The sequence below is a fragment of the Monodelphis domestica genome, chromosome 1 (genome assembly GCF_027887165.1).
Source record: "Monodelphis domestica isolate mMonDom1 chromosome 1, mMonDom1.pri, whole genome shotgun sequence".
Taxonomy (NCBI): Eukaryota; Metazoa; Chordata; class Mammalia; order Didelphimorphia; family Didelphidae; genus Monodelphis; species Monodelphis domestica.
The window spans coordinates 175,058,170-175,072,572 of record NC_077227.1 but is presented as its reverse complement, the minus strand read 5'-3'; the positions used below and the strand labels follow the sequence as shown (position 1 = coordinate 175,072,572).

General features: G+C 36.1%; 1 protein-coding gene across 1 annotated transcript; it reads left to right on the top strand.

The window, feature by feature from the left end:
* Positions 1-722: 722 nt before the first annotated feature.
* LOC100029992 (olfactory receptor 4E1) lies at positions 723-1,667 on the top strand. The gene has a single exon (XM_001379575.3). It carries the CDS (start codon positions 723-725, stop codon positions 1,665-1,667), a length of 945 nt encoding a protein of 314 aa, XP_001379612.3.
* The last annotated feature ends 12,736 nt before the right edge of the window (positions 1,668-14,403 follow it).

Sequence of the window (14,403 nt, the reverse complement as noted above, 5' to 3'; positions counted from 1 at the left end):
TCAGCTACGAGGGAAAGGGAGGAGGAAAGACCACATGAAAGTCCCAGAAGACAGAAGAAATGGCACCTGAGCTAAACCTTGAAGAAAGGGAAGAATTCTAAGAGGCAGAGAGGAATGCATGCCTGGCATGGGGAACAACCTTCACAAGTACACAAAAGCAGGAAACATGTTGATTTGGGGGAATAGCTAATAGATCAACTTGGTGAGAACAGAGGTTATATGAAGGCGATTTGTATGAATTAAGGCTAGAAATATGAGGCAGAAAGATCATAAGACTTGAATGTCCTGCTAAACAGAATATTTAGGTCTCATTAGTAAGCAATAGAGAACCACTGAAGATTTTTGAATAGAGAAATGATATGATCAGACTTGTGCCTTAAGAAGATTATTTTACAAACACTGAGAAAGATGAATTAAAGGACGGAAGACAAGAAGTAAGATTTAGAAGCAGGGAGATGCAGAAGAAATATAGAACTCTTTTATTTCCTTCTCTCAAAGGTCTTACAACCTAATTAAACAGGAAAAAAAAACCTATACAATTGAAATAACAAAGCAACAATACAAATGGTATCAATTCGTTAATTGAATAATCTACAAGCATTTATTAGGCATCTACTTATATCTTAGGTATATAAGCAGTGTATGACTAATTGTCCAAATGAATAAAACAGACAATAAATCTCATATGTTCTTAATTCTGACAGATTATCCTGAAAAACAGAATGGAAGAGGCTATACTGCCCAACCAGACTTCAGTATCTTATTTCCGGCTGCGAGGTCTGTCCACCAACCAGAAGGTGCAGATGACTGTATTTGCAATTTTTCTCATTTTCTATATCCTGACTCTGATGGGTAACATCCTCATTGTCATCACCATCATCTACGATCGCCGACTCCACACCCCCATGTATTTCTTCCTTAGCAATTTGTCTTTCATTGACATCTGTCACTCTACTGTCACAGTTCCCAAGATGCTAGTGGACACTTGGTCCGAGAAGAAGCTCATCTCCTTTGATGCTTGTGTGGTTCAGATGTTCTTCTTGCACCTCTTTGCCTGCACAGAAATCTTTCTCCTCACAGTGATGGCCTATGATCGCTATGTGGCCATTTGTAACCCTCTGCACTACATGACAGTGATGAATTGGAAGGTGTGCGTGCTCCTGGCTGCAGCCCTTTGGACTGGAGGGACCATTCACTCGGTGGCCTTGACCTCCCTCACCATCAAGCTGCCCTACTGTGGTCCTGATGAGATTGACAACTTCTTCTGCGATGTACCCCAAGTTATCAAACTGGCCTGCACAGACACCCGAATCATTGAGATTCTCATTGTCTCTAATAGTGGGCTGATCTCTGTGGTCTGTTTCGTAGTCCTGGTGGTCTCCTATGCTGTCATCTTGGTGTCTCTGCGGAAGCGGATCTCAGCAGGCAGGCGCAAGGCCCTGTCGACCTGTGCAGCCCACCTCACAGTGGTCACCCTTTTCTTAGGGCACTGCATCTTCATCTACTCCCGCCCATCCACCAGCCTCCCCGAGGACAAAGTCGTGTCTGTGTTTTTCACAGCTGTCACCCCGCTTCTGAATCCTATCATCTATACCCTTAGGAATGAAGACATGAAAAATGCCTTGAGCAAGCTAACAGGGAGGAAGGAAGGGAAAGAAGAAAAGTAAAAATAATTCTCAACCTTTCTCGATGTTATTTGCTTTATAACCAATTATTTATTCAACAACATTTACTGAGATTATTATGTCCTGGACACTGAGGGAAATAAAAAAAAGGAATGAGATCTATTTTCTGCCTTCAAATAACTCTGATACAGACACACAAAAAATCGTGTTAGAATGTAATAGGTGCTTGGGAAAAGTACAAAGTACTATGAGAATTTGAAGGAAGAATTTATTTTCTGTTTGGGGAATCAGAGAAGAGAGCCTGAAATAATGGGCAGTATTTCAGGAGGCAGTTAAAGGGTAGGAATAATGGTATGAACAAATGCTGAAATGAAGGAAAATTGGAAACAGTGAATTAAAGGAGGAGAATCATGGCAATGAAACTGATTACAAAGTTATTGAAATAGTCAAACCAGGAAGTAATGAGAATCTGAACTATGGTGGTAGCTGTTGGAATGGAAAGAAAAGGATAAAAGCAGAATATACTCTAAGATGAGACTCTTTGGTACTTAGTGCCTGGGAGAATGGTAGGCCAGAACAGAATCATTCAACAAATTTGAATTTTAACACTCATTTGAACAAAAGGAACAGAGAAAAATTACTCATATTTTAATCCACTTCATAGTTGCCAAACAGTGATAGAAGCTCTCACTCCAAGTCAGATTAAGAGAAAAAAAAGAGGACGGTGAGGTAGCTCAGTGGATTGAGTCAGGTATAGAGATGGCAAGTCCAGGGCTCAAATCTGACATTACACACTTACTAACTGTGTGACCCTGGGCAAGTCACTTAACTCCAATTGCCTAAACCTTGCTGCTCTTCTGCTTTGGAAGTACTACATAGCTTTGATCCTAAGACAGAAGGTAAGGATTTTTTATTTAAACTAAAATTTTAAAATTAAAAATAAAGAGGGAAATAGAATCATTTAATGGAAAAGAACAATGTGATAGGGATCTGAAGACCCCAAATCTTGCTCCAAGTACATCTCTCAAATTGTATAACCATTGGAAGTTATTTAATGTCTCATGGGCTTGAATATTTCATCTATAAAATGGGAAAAATAATATTCTTCCTACATATCAAAGTTGTGGCATATAAGAATAAAATAACATGGTAATGAGACATAGTAAATACAGTATTTGATAAATAAAAGCATTATGTAAATATGAACTATTTCTTTGGTCTTAGAGTCCAGAAGTTTTAAGTTTAAATTCTGCCTCTCAGACATACTGGCTATGTAATCCTTGGTAAGGTCCTAAGACCCTACATTTTAGAGCAGGTTGTGATTTGCATCAGGAAGTGGGTGACGCAGTAGATAGAATGTCAGGCTTGGAGCCAGGAAGACCTGAATTCAAATCTGGCCTCAGATATCTACTAGTTAGCTATTTGACCCTGGGTAAGTCGCATAACCCTATTGACCTGAGTTTCCTCATCTGTCAAATGAGCTAGAGAAGGAAATGGCAAACCACTCCAATGTCTTTACCAAGAAAAACCCAAATGGAATCCCAAAATTAGGACACAACTGAAAACACTCAACTATGACCCAAAAGTTCCCAATGCCAATGAAATTACAGATCCAATCTAAAAAAGCAATTCATTCCATGACATTATGAACAGTTAAGATCATCTCCTTTCTGCTTCCCCCCCCTTTTTTTCTTTCCATGTTGAAAAAGCATCCTCTTAATAGAAACTATATGCTTCTTTAATCTGCCATATGTCTCACATAATAACCTTCAGGTGAAATTTACCTGAAGATATGTAATGGGAACAGAATTTGAGCAGCAAGCTGAACCAGTGGATAGAATGCCAAGCTTTGAGAGAGAAAGATCTGAGTTCAAATCCAACCTTGGACACTTACTAGTTGTGTGATCCTGGACAAGTCACTTATCTTCTGTTTTCCTCAGTTTCCTCATCTGTAAAATAGAGATAATAATAGCACCTCCCTCCCAGGGTTACTCTGAGGAACAGATAAGATAATAATTGAAAAGCACTTAGCACAGTGCCTGGAACATAGTAAGTACTTTATAAATGTTCATTACTATAGAACCTCTAAAACATCATCATTCTTTCTCAATTTCCCTGTTTTTAAAATAGCAAAAGTATAAAATAAAAAATAAAACAAATTAGCAAAAGTAAAACATGTTTTGCCTATTTCACAGGATTGTTTGAGGGTCAAATCAAATAATGGCTATGAAATTGCTTTGTACATCAATAAATACTTTATAGGATTTTCCAAAAGTCTTGGTATAGTTTCAAATGGCTTTAATAAGTCTGCATGTCAATCAGCTATGCTTTCATTCATGTCTTTGATGACAATGTTGAACAGTCCTAATCTAAGGACAGATTAATTAATTAGCAATTTAGAAAGTTCTATCTTGGCATCAATCCTATGGGGTAGAGCATCATAATAGAGAAAAACAAATGTTTGTTTACTGAATGACTGATTCTGGGAGGTATGCTGATATTAGAACAGGAGAATGTAGAAAAATCGATGAACTAGTTTTTATTCTGTGCCAGAGAGATGCAGCTAGATAGCATTGTGGATAGATTTCTGGAACTAGATCCAGAAAGGGTTAAGTTCAAATCTAATATCAGACTCTTACTGCTTGAATAAGTCACAACTTCTGTGCCTCAGTTTTGTCAACTGTAAAATGAGAAGAATAATAATAGCACTTATCTCCCAGAATCATTTTGAGGATCAGATGAATTGATACTTCTAAAATGTTTGCTACATTATATGTGTTTTTAAAATGTTTGTTTTATTCCATCCCTTCATCTAACTTGGCAAAAACAAAAGGTTCTATTTTAACAGATAGAAGGGAAGGAGAATTAACTGTGTTTTTCAAAAGTTCTTCAGTCATAGGACATAAAAACATTGCAAACAAAGACAGAAAAGTAGAAATAATAAATGCAACTTTTTCAGATCATGTGATAAAAATTATAATTAATAAGGGTTCATGGAGAGGGAAACTTAAAATGAATTGGAAACTAAATAATCTAATTCTTCAAAACTGGTGGGTAAAAAGACAAATCATAGGAAATAATTACTGATTTCATTGAAGAGAATGACAATGAGGAGACAACATATCAAAATCTATGGGATACAACCAAAGCAGTATGTGGGGGGGGGGGGGTCAAGGGGGATTTATATCCCTGAGTGCCTGTCTGAACAAAATAGAGAGGGAGGAGATCAATGAATTGGGCTTGCATTACAAAATTAGAAAGAGAACAAATTTAAAATCCCAGAATAAAAACTAAATTGGAAATCCCAAAAATTAAAGGAGAAATTAATAAAATTGAAAGTAAAAGAACTATTGAATTAATCAATAAGACCAGGAGTTGGTACTTTGAAAAAACAAATAAAATAGATAAAGTACAAGTTAAACTACTCAAAAAAAAAAAAGAAAGAAAGAAGAGAATCAAATTAAAAGTATCAAAAATGAAAACTGGTAATCTCATCTCCAATGAAGAAATTAAAGCAGTTATTAGGAGCTATTTTGTCCAACTCTATGGTAATAAATATGACAATCTAGGTAAAATTGGTGAATATTTAAAAAATATAAATTGCCTAGATTAACAAAAGAAGAAATAGAATATTAAATAATCCCATCTCAGAAAAAGAAATTGAACAAGCCATCAAGGAACTCCCTAAGAAAAACAACCCAGGGCCAAATGGACTCACAAGTGAATTTTATCAAACATTTAAAGAACAACTACTCCCAATACTATACAAACTATCTAACAAAATAAGCAAAGAAGGAGTCTTACCAAATTCTTTTTATGACACAAATATGATACTGATTCCTAAGCCAGAAATACCAAAAACATAGGAAGAAAAACTACAGATCAATATCCTTAAGGGACATAGATGCAAAAATATTAAATAAAATACTAGCAAAGAGACTACAGAAAGTTATCACAAGAATTATTCACTATGACCAGGTAAGATTTATACCAGAAATGTATGGATGGTTTGATATTAGGAAAACTGTTCACATAATTGACCATATCAATAACCAAGCTAGCAGAAATCACATGAATATCTCAATAGCTGCAGAAAAAGCCTTTGCCCAACTACAGCACCCATTCCTATTGAAAACACAAGTAAGTATAGGAATAAAAGGGCCTTTTTCAAAATAATAAATAGTATTTGTTTAAAACCATCATTAAGTGTCATCTGCAATGGGAATAATTTTGAAGCCTTCCCAATAAGATCAGGAGTGAAACAAGGATGCCCATTATCACCACTATTATTTAATATTGTATTAGAAATGCTATCAGTAGCAATAAGAAAAGAAAAATAAATTGAAGGGATTAAAGTAGGCAATGAGGAAACTAAATTATCACCCTTTGCAGCTGATATGATGGTATACTTAGAGAACCTAGAAAATCAACTAAAAAGCTTGTACAAATAATTAATAATTCCAGCAAAGTTGAAGGGTACAAGTTAAACCCACATAAATCACCAACATTTCTATATATTTCCAAGAAAAATCAGCTACAAGAGTTAGAAAGAGAAATTCCAGTTAAAATCACTCTAGACAATACAAAATATTTGGGAATCTATCTGTCAAAAAAAACTCAGGAATTATATGGACACAAGCACAAAACACTTTTCATACAAATAAAACTAGATCTAAACAATTGGAAAAATATTAATTGTTCAGTAGTAGGATGAGCTAATATGATTTAAAAGGGCATCCCTACCTAAATTGATTTATTCAGTGCCATACCCATCAAATTACCAAAAAATGTTTTCATAGAATTAAAAAAATTATAGCAAAGTTCATCTGGAAGAACAAAAAGATCAAGAATATCAAGGGAAATAATTAAAAAAAGAAAAGAAAAGGATGGTTGCTTATAATACCAGATCTTAAAATGTACTAAAAAGCAGGGATCATCAAAACAATATGGTATTAACTAAAAGATGGAATGGTGGATCAATGGAATAGACTTGGGGCAAATGACCTCAGCAAGCTAATGTTCAATAAACCCAAAGATCCCAGCTTTTGGAACAAAACTCACTATTTGATAAAGGCTTCTGAGAAAACTGGAAAATAATATGGGGAAAAATTAGGTTTAGATCAACATCTCACACCCTAAACCAAAATAAATTCAAAATAGGTAAATGACTTAAATGTAAAGAACAAAATCACAAATAAATTAAGTGAACATAGAATAGTGTGCCTAGCAGATCTATGGGAAAGGAAAGAATTTAAGACCAAGCAAGAGAAAGAGAACATTACAAGGTGTTAAATGAATGATTTTGATCATATTAAATTTAAAAGGGTTTGTACAATCAAAACCAATGCAACCAAAATAAGAAGGTAAGCAACAAACTGGGGAATATTTTTATAACAAAAATCTCTGACATAGGTCTAATTTTCCAATTATGTAGGGAACTAAGTCAAATTATAAGAAATTAAGCTATTCCCCAATTGACAAATGGTCAAAGGATATAACTGGGCAATTTTCAGATGAAGAAATCAAAACTATGAATAATTACATGAAAAAGTATTCTAAATCCCTTCTGGTTAGAGAAATGCAAATTAAAACAACTGTGGATACCACCTCACACCTAGCAGATTGACCAATATGATAGTATAGGAAAATAATAAATGTTGGAGGGGATGTGGCAAAATTAGGACATTAATATGTAGCTGGTAGAGTTGAGAACTGATCCAGCAATTCTAGAAGGCAATTTGGAATTATTTAAAAGAATGCATACCCTTTTATCCAGCAATACTACTACTGGTTTTGTACTCCAAAGAGATAATAATGAAAAACGTTTGTACAAAAATGTTCATAGCCATGCTCTTTGTGGTGGCAAAAAATTGGAAAATGAGGTGGTGTCCTCAATCAGAGAATGGCTGAATCAATTGTGGTATGTGATGATGATGGAATACTATTGTGCAATAAGGAAGGACAAACTGTTTGATTTCCATATGAGCTAGAAAGACCTCCATGGACTGATGCGGAGCTAATTGAGCAGAAACGGGAGAATATTGTACCCAGTAACTGAAACATTGTGGGATGATCAAATGTAATAGACTTTGCTACTAATAGCAATGCAATGATGCAGGACAGTCTCAAGGAACTTATGAGAAAGCATGCTATCCACATCGAAATAAAGAACAGTGGGAGTAGAAATGCAGAAGGAAAACATATGATTTATCACTTGTTTATATGGGTATATGATTTGGGGTTTTGGTTATTAAAACTAATAATATGGAAATAGGTATCAAGTGATAATAAAATGTGTAACCCAGTGTAATTGCTTGTCAGCTCTGGGAAGGAGGAGAGAAAAGGGAAGGGAAAGAACATGAACATGGAACCATGGGAAATGTTTTTAAAATAAATAAATAAACAAATTTTTAAAAAGTCATTCAGTCAATAAACATTTATTAACCACTTACTACATTGGTGAAGGCTTTCAAGTTCATGTGCCCAGACTGCAATTTCAAGCTGCCTGTGAGTACCCTTCATTACCTCAAAGAGAGGAGGCAGGAAGTGCTTGCTTTGGACAGTTGGGAAGAAGGGGCATGGAACAGCTCCCCAAGTGTTGGCTCTGCACACATGCTAATAATTCACCAATGGTGAACTACTAAGTTTCAGGCACTGGACCAAGCACTGGAGGGGCAGAGAAAGACAAAAGTCAGTGCACACAAAAGCGTGTTCAAGAGGAGCTCACCATCTCATAGGGAAAGATAATAAATAAAAAGAAATCAAACAGCTGGTGGAGGAGAGGAACAGAGGATTCCCAGGGAGGGAGGCATAGTGAAGTCCTGCAGCCACATGGAAAATGATAAAGTCCTTTCTTTAGGCTCCTCTTGAAATAAAGGATTTGAGAGGAGCTCACTAATGTCCATCATCTACACCTCCCAATCAGAGGGAGAAAGGAAGGAAACCAAGAGGAATGGGACACTGAGGAGATGTGTTTCCAGACTGATATATCTAGAAGGAAGATGAAAGAAGAAAAAGCTAGAGGAAAGACTAATTCTATAAGATAAACAATTTTTCTTGAAATATTGTGAAATGTGAAAACATATTTGAGCAGGGAAGTAAATAAATACTATTTTTAAAATATGTGTATATATTACAAATGTGGCAAGATGTTAACAGCATGGAATTAATTTGCAAATCTTTCTGGAAGAATTCTGTTCTACACATATATAATATGTAAAATGCACTTCTAAAGGCAGGAGGTAGCATGTTTCACCACCAACTCAACTACTGCTTTCCCTTTGAACCCATTGAAGACAGTCCAAGACCCAGAACTCAAGACTTAAGTGGGAATGTAGCAGGAAGACCTAAAATCTTCTGATGTCTCATTCTGCCATGGAAGTAATGTTGGGTTCTCAAAGGCTTTATCTTTACCACTGAAGGACAAATTCTGTCAACTCTTACAAATTTATAAAGAATTTGAGTATAGGCCTAATGATGAACTATGTACCTATCATCCTAGGACCAACTTAAGTAAATTAAAATGATCATTGGTCATGCATAGGGTAACAACTTATTGACCCACAAAACGTTTTAAGGATCATCTATTACCTAAGAATAATTAATGTTGTTGTTGAATTGTTTCACTCCTGTCTGACTCTGTGACTCCATTTGAAGTTTTCTTGTCAGAGATACTGAAGTAGTTTGTCATTTCCTTCTCCAGCTCCTTTGAGGATGAGAAAATAGAGGTCAAGAGAGTTAAGTGACTTGTTCAGAACCTCATAGTTAGTAAATATCTAAGGTCAGATTTGAACTCAGGTCTTCCTGAATCCAGACTTGGCACTCTATCCACTGAACCACCTAGCTGCCTCTAAAAATAGAGAATCTAATTTGTGTCAGTGGAGAAATGACTATCATAATTGTAATTATTACTTTTTTTAATTCTTACTTTCTATCTTAGAATCAATACTGTGATTCCATGGTAAAAGAGCAGTAAGGGCTAGGCAATGGGAATTGAATGACTTGCCCGGGTTACACATGTAGGAAGTATCTGAGGCCATATTTGATCCTAGGACCTCTCATCTCTGGGTCTGCTTCTCAATTCACTGAGCCCCCTAGCTGCCCTCCATAATGATTAAGTTACCAGTCCTTCAAATATTGAAGGAATTTCTAACTCCTAAATTCAGATCTACATATTCCATTATCACCAAGTCAGCAGAAGCCTAGGAAGATATTTCTATAGAATCAGTAAAAGTATTTAACCACAACAGAAATAGGGAGAAAATGATAAAAATGTCATCAGCCCCAATTAATTTAAAAATTACCCTTCCATTTTCCATTTTTCTAACATAGTCTTGAAAGGAAGCTTTCCTTACCTTCAGGTTCCCATGTGCAAAATGAGGAAATCTAGTATACTACTGTATGAAAATCAGCTACAAAGTTCATGAGTAAAGACCTATTTGATTATTTGCTCCCACGGGCTCTTAGCCACTCATTATTAAAATTCCAGGGCCATTACTCCACCTCCCTGCTGCAGTTCTCTGCAGCCCCTAAATGTCATTAACAGACCCTGAAAACTCTCCTGGCACACATCCAACTCAGAGCTTGTCCAGCAATCTGTTCATCTAGCCTGTGTAGGACTCCTCTCCTAGAAAGTACCACAACTCAAGATTTGTAACTGTACTCACCACATGATTATTGTTCTTTATCTACACCTTGTCACCTTTCTGTGATGACATCCTAAGCACTTCCAAATAGTTTTATAGAAATTATGTCTTAGATCCACTAAAATCAAGCCTGAGACCTCATGAGAAATGTAGCTCTTGCTTAGACAAGCTAGTATTTGCTGTAAAAAATACTTGAAAGTGTTTGTTCATCCAACCTCTATTCTATAATGTTTAAGGGGGACCGATACAATCCAGTCTGAAGGACTTGGAAGCTTCAATAAAACAGCCAGAAAATCTCCATGAGAAGAACTATGCCTGAGACTAGGAGCCAAAAAGACCCCCAAGAGGGGAACTGTGCTTGACACTGGGATTCAGACAGACCCTGATATTGGAACTAAGGCCAGTAGCTGGAAAAATTCCCAGAAAAGGGCCAAGGAAAGTCGTGGAAAATTGTCTGAGGTACAAAGTAAGAGGAATTCAATAATTCAATAAAATCAAAAAGATAATTTTAATTATGTGAAATTTGAAAGGTTTTGTGCAAACAAATTCAATGTAGTGAGAATTAGAAAGGAAATAAGTAACTGAGTGGGTGAGATTTTCAACAAATTTCCCTAATAAAGGTCTTATTTCCAAGATTTATAAGAAGCTGATTCAAAATTGCTAATAATAATACCCATTTATCAGTTGTGGTCAAAAAATGGAAAAGATGACAATGAGGAAAATAAAAACTATTGGAAGGACTATGGAAAAACAAGGGTACTTTTGACTGAACAATAAATTGGTCCAACCATTCTAGAAAAAAATTTGAAACTATGCCAAAAGTTACCAAACTACACATACCTTTTGATCCAACTCTACCACTGTTGTTGTCTTTCAGCTGTGTCCAATTCTTCATGGTCTCATTTGGGTTTGTTTGGTTTTTTGGCAGAGATACTAGAGTGGTTTGCCATTTCCTTCTCCAGTTCATTTTACAGGTGAAGAAACTGAGATAAACAAGGTTAAAAGACTTGTCCAGGGTCACACAGCTAGTAAATGTCTGGGGAGAAATTTGAACTCAGGAAGATGAGTCTTCCTGACTCCAGGCCTGGCACTCTATCTACTGAGAAGTCATCTAGCTACTCTAGCTATACCATTTCTAGACCTATAACACCCCCCCATAAAAATTCAAAAAAGAAGAAAAGAATCTATATGTACAAAAAAAAACAGTTCTTTTAATAATAGTCAATTATTGGATGCTAGGGAGTATATTCCTATTGAGGAATGGTTAAATATATTGTGATATATGAATAAAATGAAATATTATCATGCTATAAGAAATTGTCAAGTAGACTATTTAAGAGGAAACTGGGAAGCCATTTATGATCAGAGAAAAGTGAGCATATTTAGAACAATTTACACAATAACATCATAGAGAAAATATCACTGAAAACCTTTAGAACTCTGAAAAAAAATGTTAAATCACATTTCAAAAAGAATAAATGTGATACACACTACTCACCTCCTGAAACAAAGCACATAATACAGAAAGAAGAAAATTCTCAATTACAACTAATGTGGAAATTCATTTAACTGGACTACATTAGATGTGTATTGAGGGATTTGTTTTATGGCTTTGTTTCTTTTTTAATTTACATAGTAGGAAAGTATGTAAATTTGTCAGAGGAATAAAGGAGGACTATAGGGCAATCGATAGAGAGGACAACAGGGTCAAGAGAAAGATTTTTTAAGATAGGAGACATTTGAGCATGTTTATAGGGAGTTGGGATATAACCAATGGGTAAAAACAGATTGAAAATTATATTGAGGAAGAAGACAGAAGGACCAAGTTCCTGGAGGAGACAGTGGGGGATAAGTAGAATGTTCAACCTTGGCAATAAGGACAATCATTTTCTCTGAGACTGGAATAAAAAAGAGAATGGGGAATAATTTTGAGAACTGAGGTGTAGAAGTGGAATAGGTACCTTGTGATGTGTGCCCTAGATTTTCTTGTTAAGTATGAGGCAAGGTCCTCTTCAAAGAGGGAAAAAAGGGAAGTTTGGGATAATCACTGTGGGAAGGGTAATCATTCAGGGAAGTGTAAAAGGACTGGCACCTAGCAATAAGAGTTCAATTAAGGTTAGATAAGATAAATTCATATTGAGCCCAGTCAGCACATTTTGTGCCTTTCTCTGGCATTTTTCAGCAGCTTTTGAATAGTGGCAGAGAAGGATAATGATGAAGATAATCCAGGATGTTATAGAAAAGGATAAGCTATGATAGGACACGTGGGGAAAAGATTCAATGACAGAAACCATTGTAAAGTTGAACTAGTTAATTATAGCATTAAAAATGACCTGGGAAAGCAGAAAGGAAAGGAGTAATAAATAAAAGATTTGAGAAAGAGGACATGAAAAAAGAATAAAAGGTTTGGGACAGACAGAAGAGTTTCAGAAGTCTGGATCATGAAGTTAGTGAGGCCCATAATAACCTACTTCACTCCAACCTTATTCCCTGACACATATTTATCCAGTGACATTGTCATCCTGACAGTTCCAAAAACAAAACATGCCATCTCAGCTCCAGGGGCATTTTTTCTAGCTATCCCCCATGTCTGGAATGATTTCCCTCTTCCACTCCAACTACTTACCTCCCTGGCATCCTGCACATCCCAACTGAAATCTCATATTTTACTGGAAGCCTTCTCCATCCCCTCTTAATTCTGGTACCTTCCCTTAGTTATTTCCTATTTATGCTATATATAGATTGTGCTGTATATATTTGTTTGCATGTTGTCTCCTCCATTGGATTATAAGTTCCTTGAGAGCAGAGATTGTCTATTGCCTATTTTTATGTTTCCACCACTTAGTATCTAGCACATAATAGGTGCTTAATAAATGTTGATTAATTAATTGATTAATGATAGAATTCTGTTTTCTATTAGTTCTCCTCCATCCTTCTTGGCCTCTCCTTAGAGATGAAAAAGACACAGACATCAACTAGTCCAACACTTTTTTTATAGATAAGGAAGCAGTGGTTGGAAAGGTAAAGTAAATTTAAGGTCATGTAGCCAACAGCAGAGCTGAGGCTCAAGTCCAGTTCCTCTAATTCTCAGATCTAAAAGACAGGAGTCACCTTAATAGTATATAATCTAACCCTGACTTATCAAATAAATGACAATCCTTTCAACAATATCTCCAGCAAGGAGTCAACCAGCCTTTGTGTGAAGAATTCTAATGAGATTCCACTACTTCCCAAAGCAGCACAGAATCCAGAGTTTATTTCTATTAAAGTAACCCTTTACGCCAAATTGCTATTATTGAAGACCCTCTAATATTCCTTGGTAGGGCAGAATCCCTACCAAGTTTCTGTAAATAATCCTTGAATTCTTTAAAGAAACAGGCTGAGAGATAGGAGGTCCTGGGTTCAGATTTAGCCTTAGACACCTCCTAGCTATTTGACCATGGGCAAGTCATTTAACCCCCATTGACTAGCCCTTACTGTTCTTCTGCCTTAGAATCAACACATAGCATTGATTCTAAGACAGAAGTTGAGAGTTTAAAAAGAACAGACTGTTGTAAGTTCATGAAAAGATGCTTACATTTCTACTTCATTTCTGCCCCTGTGCCTGCTACTGGGTGACTGTATGACCTTGGACAAGCATGTTTAACTGATTCGTATGCCTGTTTTCTTTCCTGAAAAGTGAGGATGCTGAATACTAGTTAGCATTTATATAGAAGTTTGAGTTTTGCTAAATCACTTAACGTATATGATCTCAATTTTTGGTAGCTTTTATTTTAATAGCAATCCTGGGGGTAGGGTAGGGTAGTTGATATTTTTATCTTCATTTATGAATGAAGGAACTAAGATAGAGAGTGGTTAATCGGCTTGCCCAGGGTCACACAACTAGTAGTGTCTGAGATCAGACTTAAACTCATGTCTTCCTGACTGGAGGTCCAGAATTCTATCTACCACACCTCCTAAATGATTTCTAATGCTTTTACAACTGAATAGTCATAAATGGCTTCATTGAGCTAACACAACAGCAAAGGAAAGTAATGAATGCTGGAGGGGATGTGCCAAAGTGGGGACATTAATGCATTGCTGGTGGAGTTGTGAATTGATCCAGCCGTTCTGGAGGGCAATTTGGAACTATG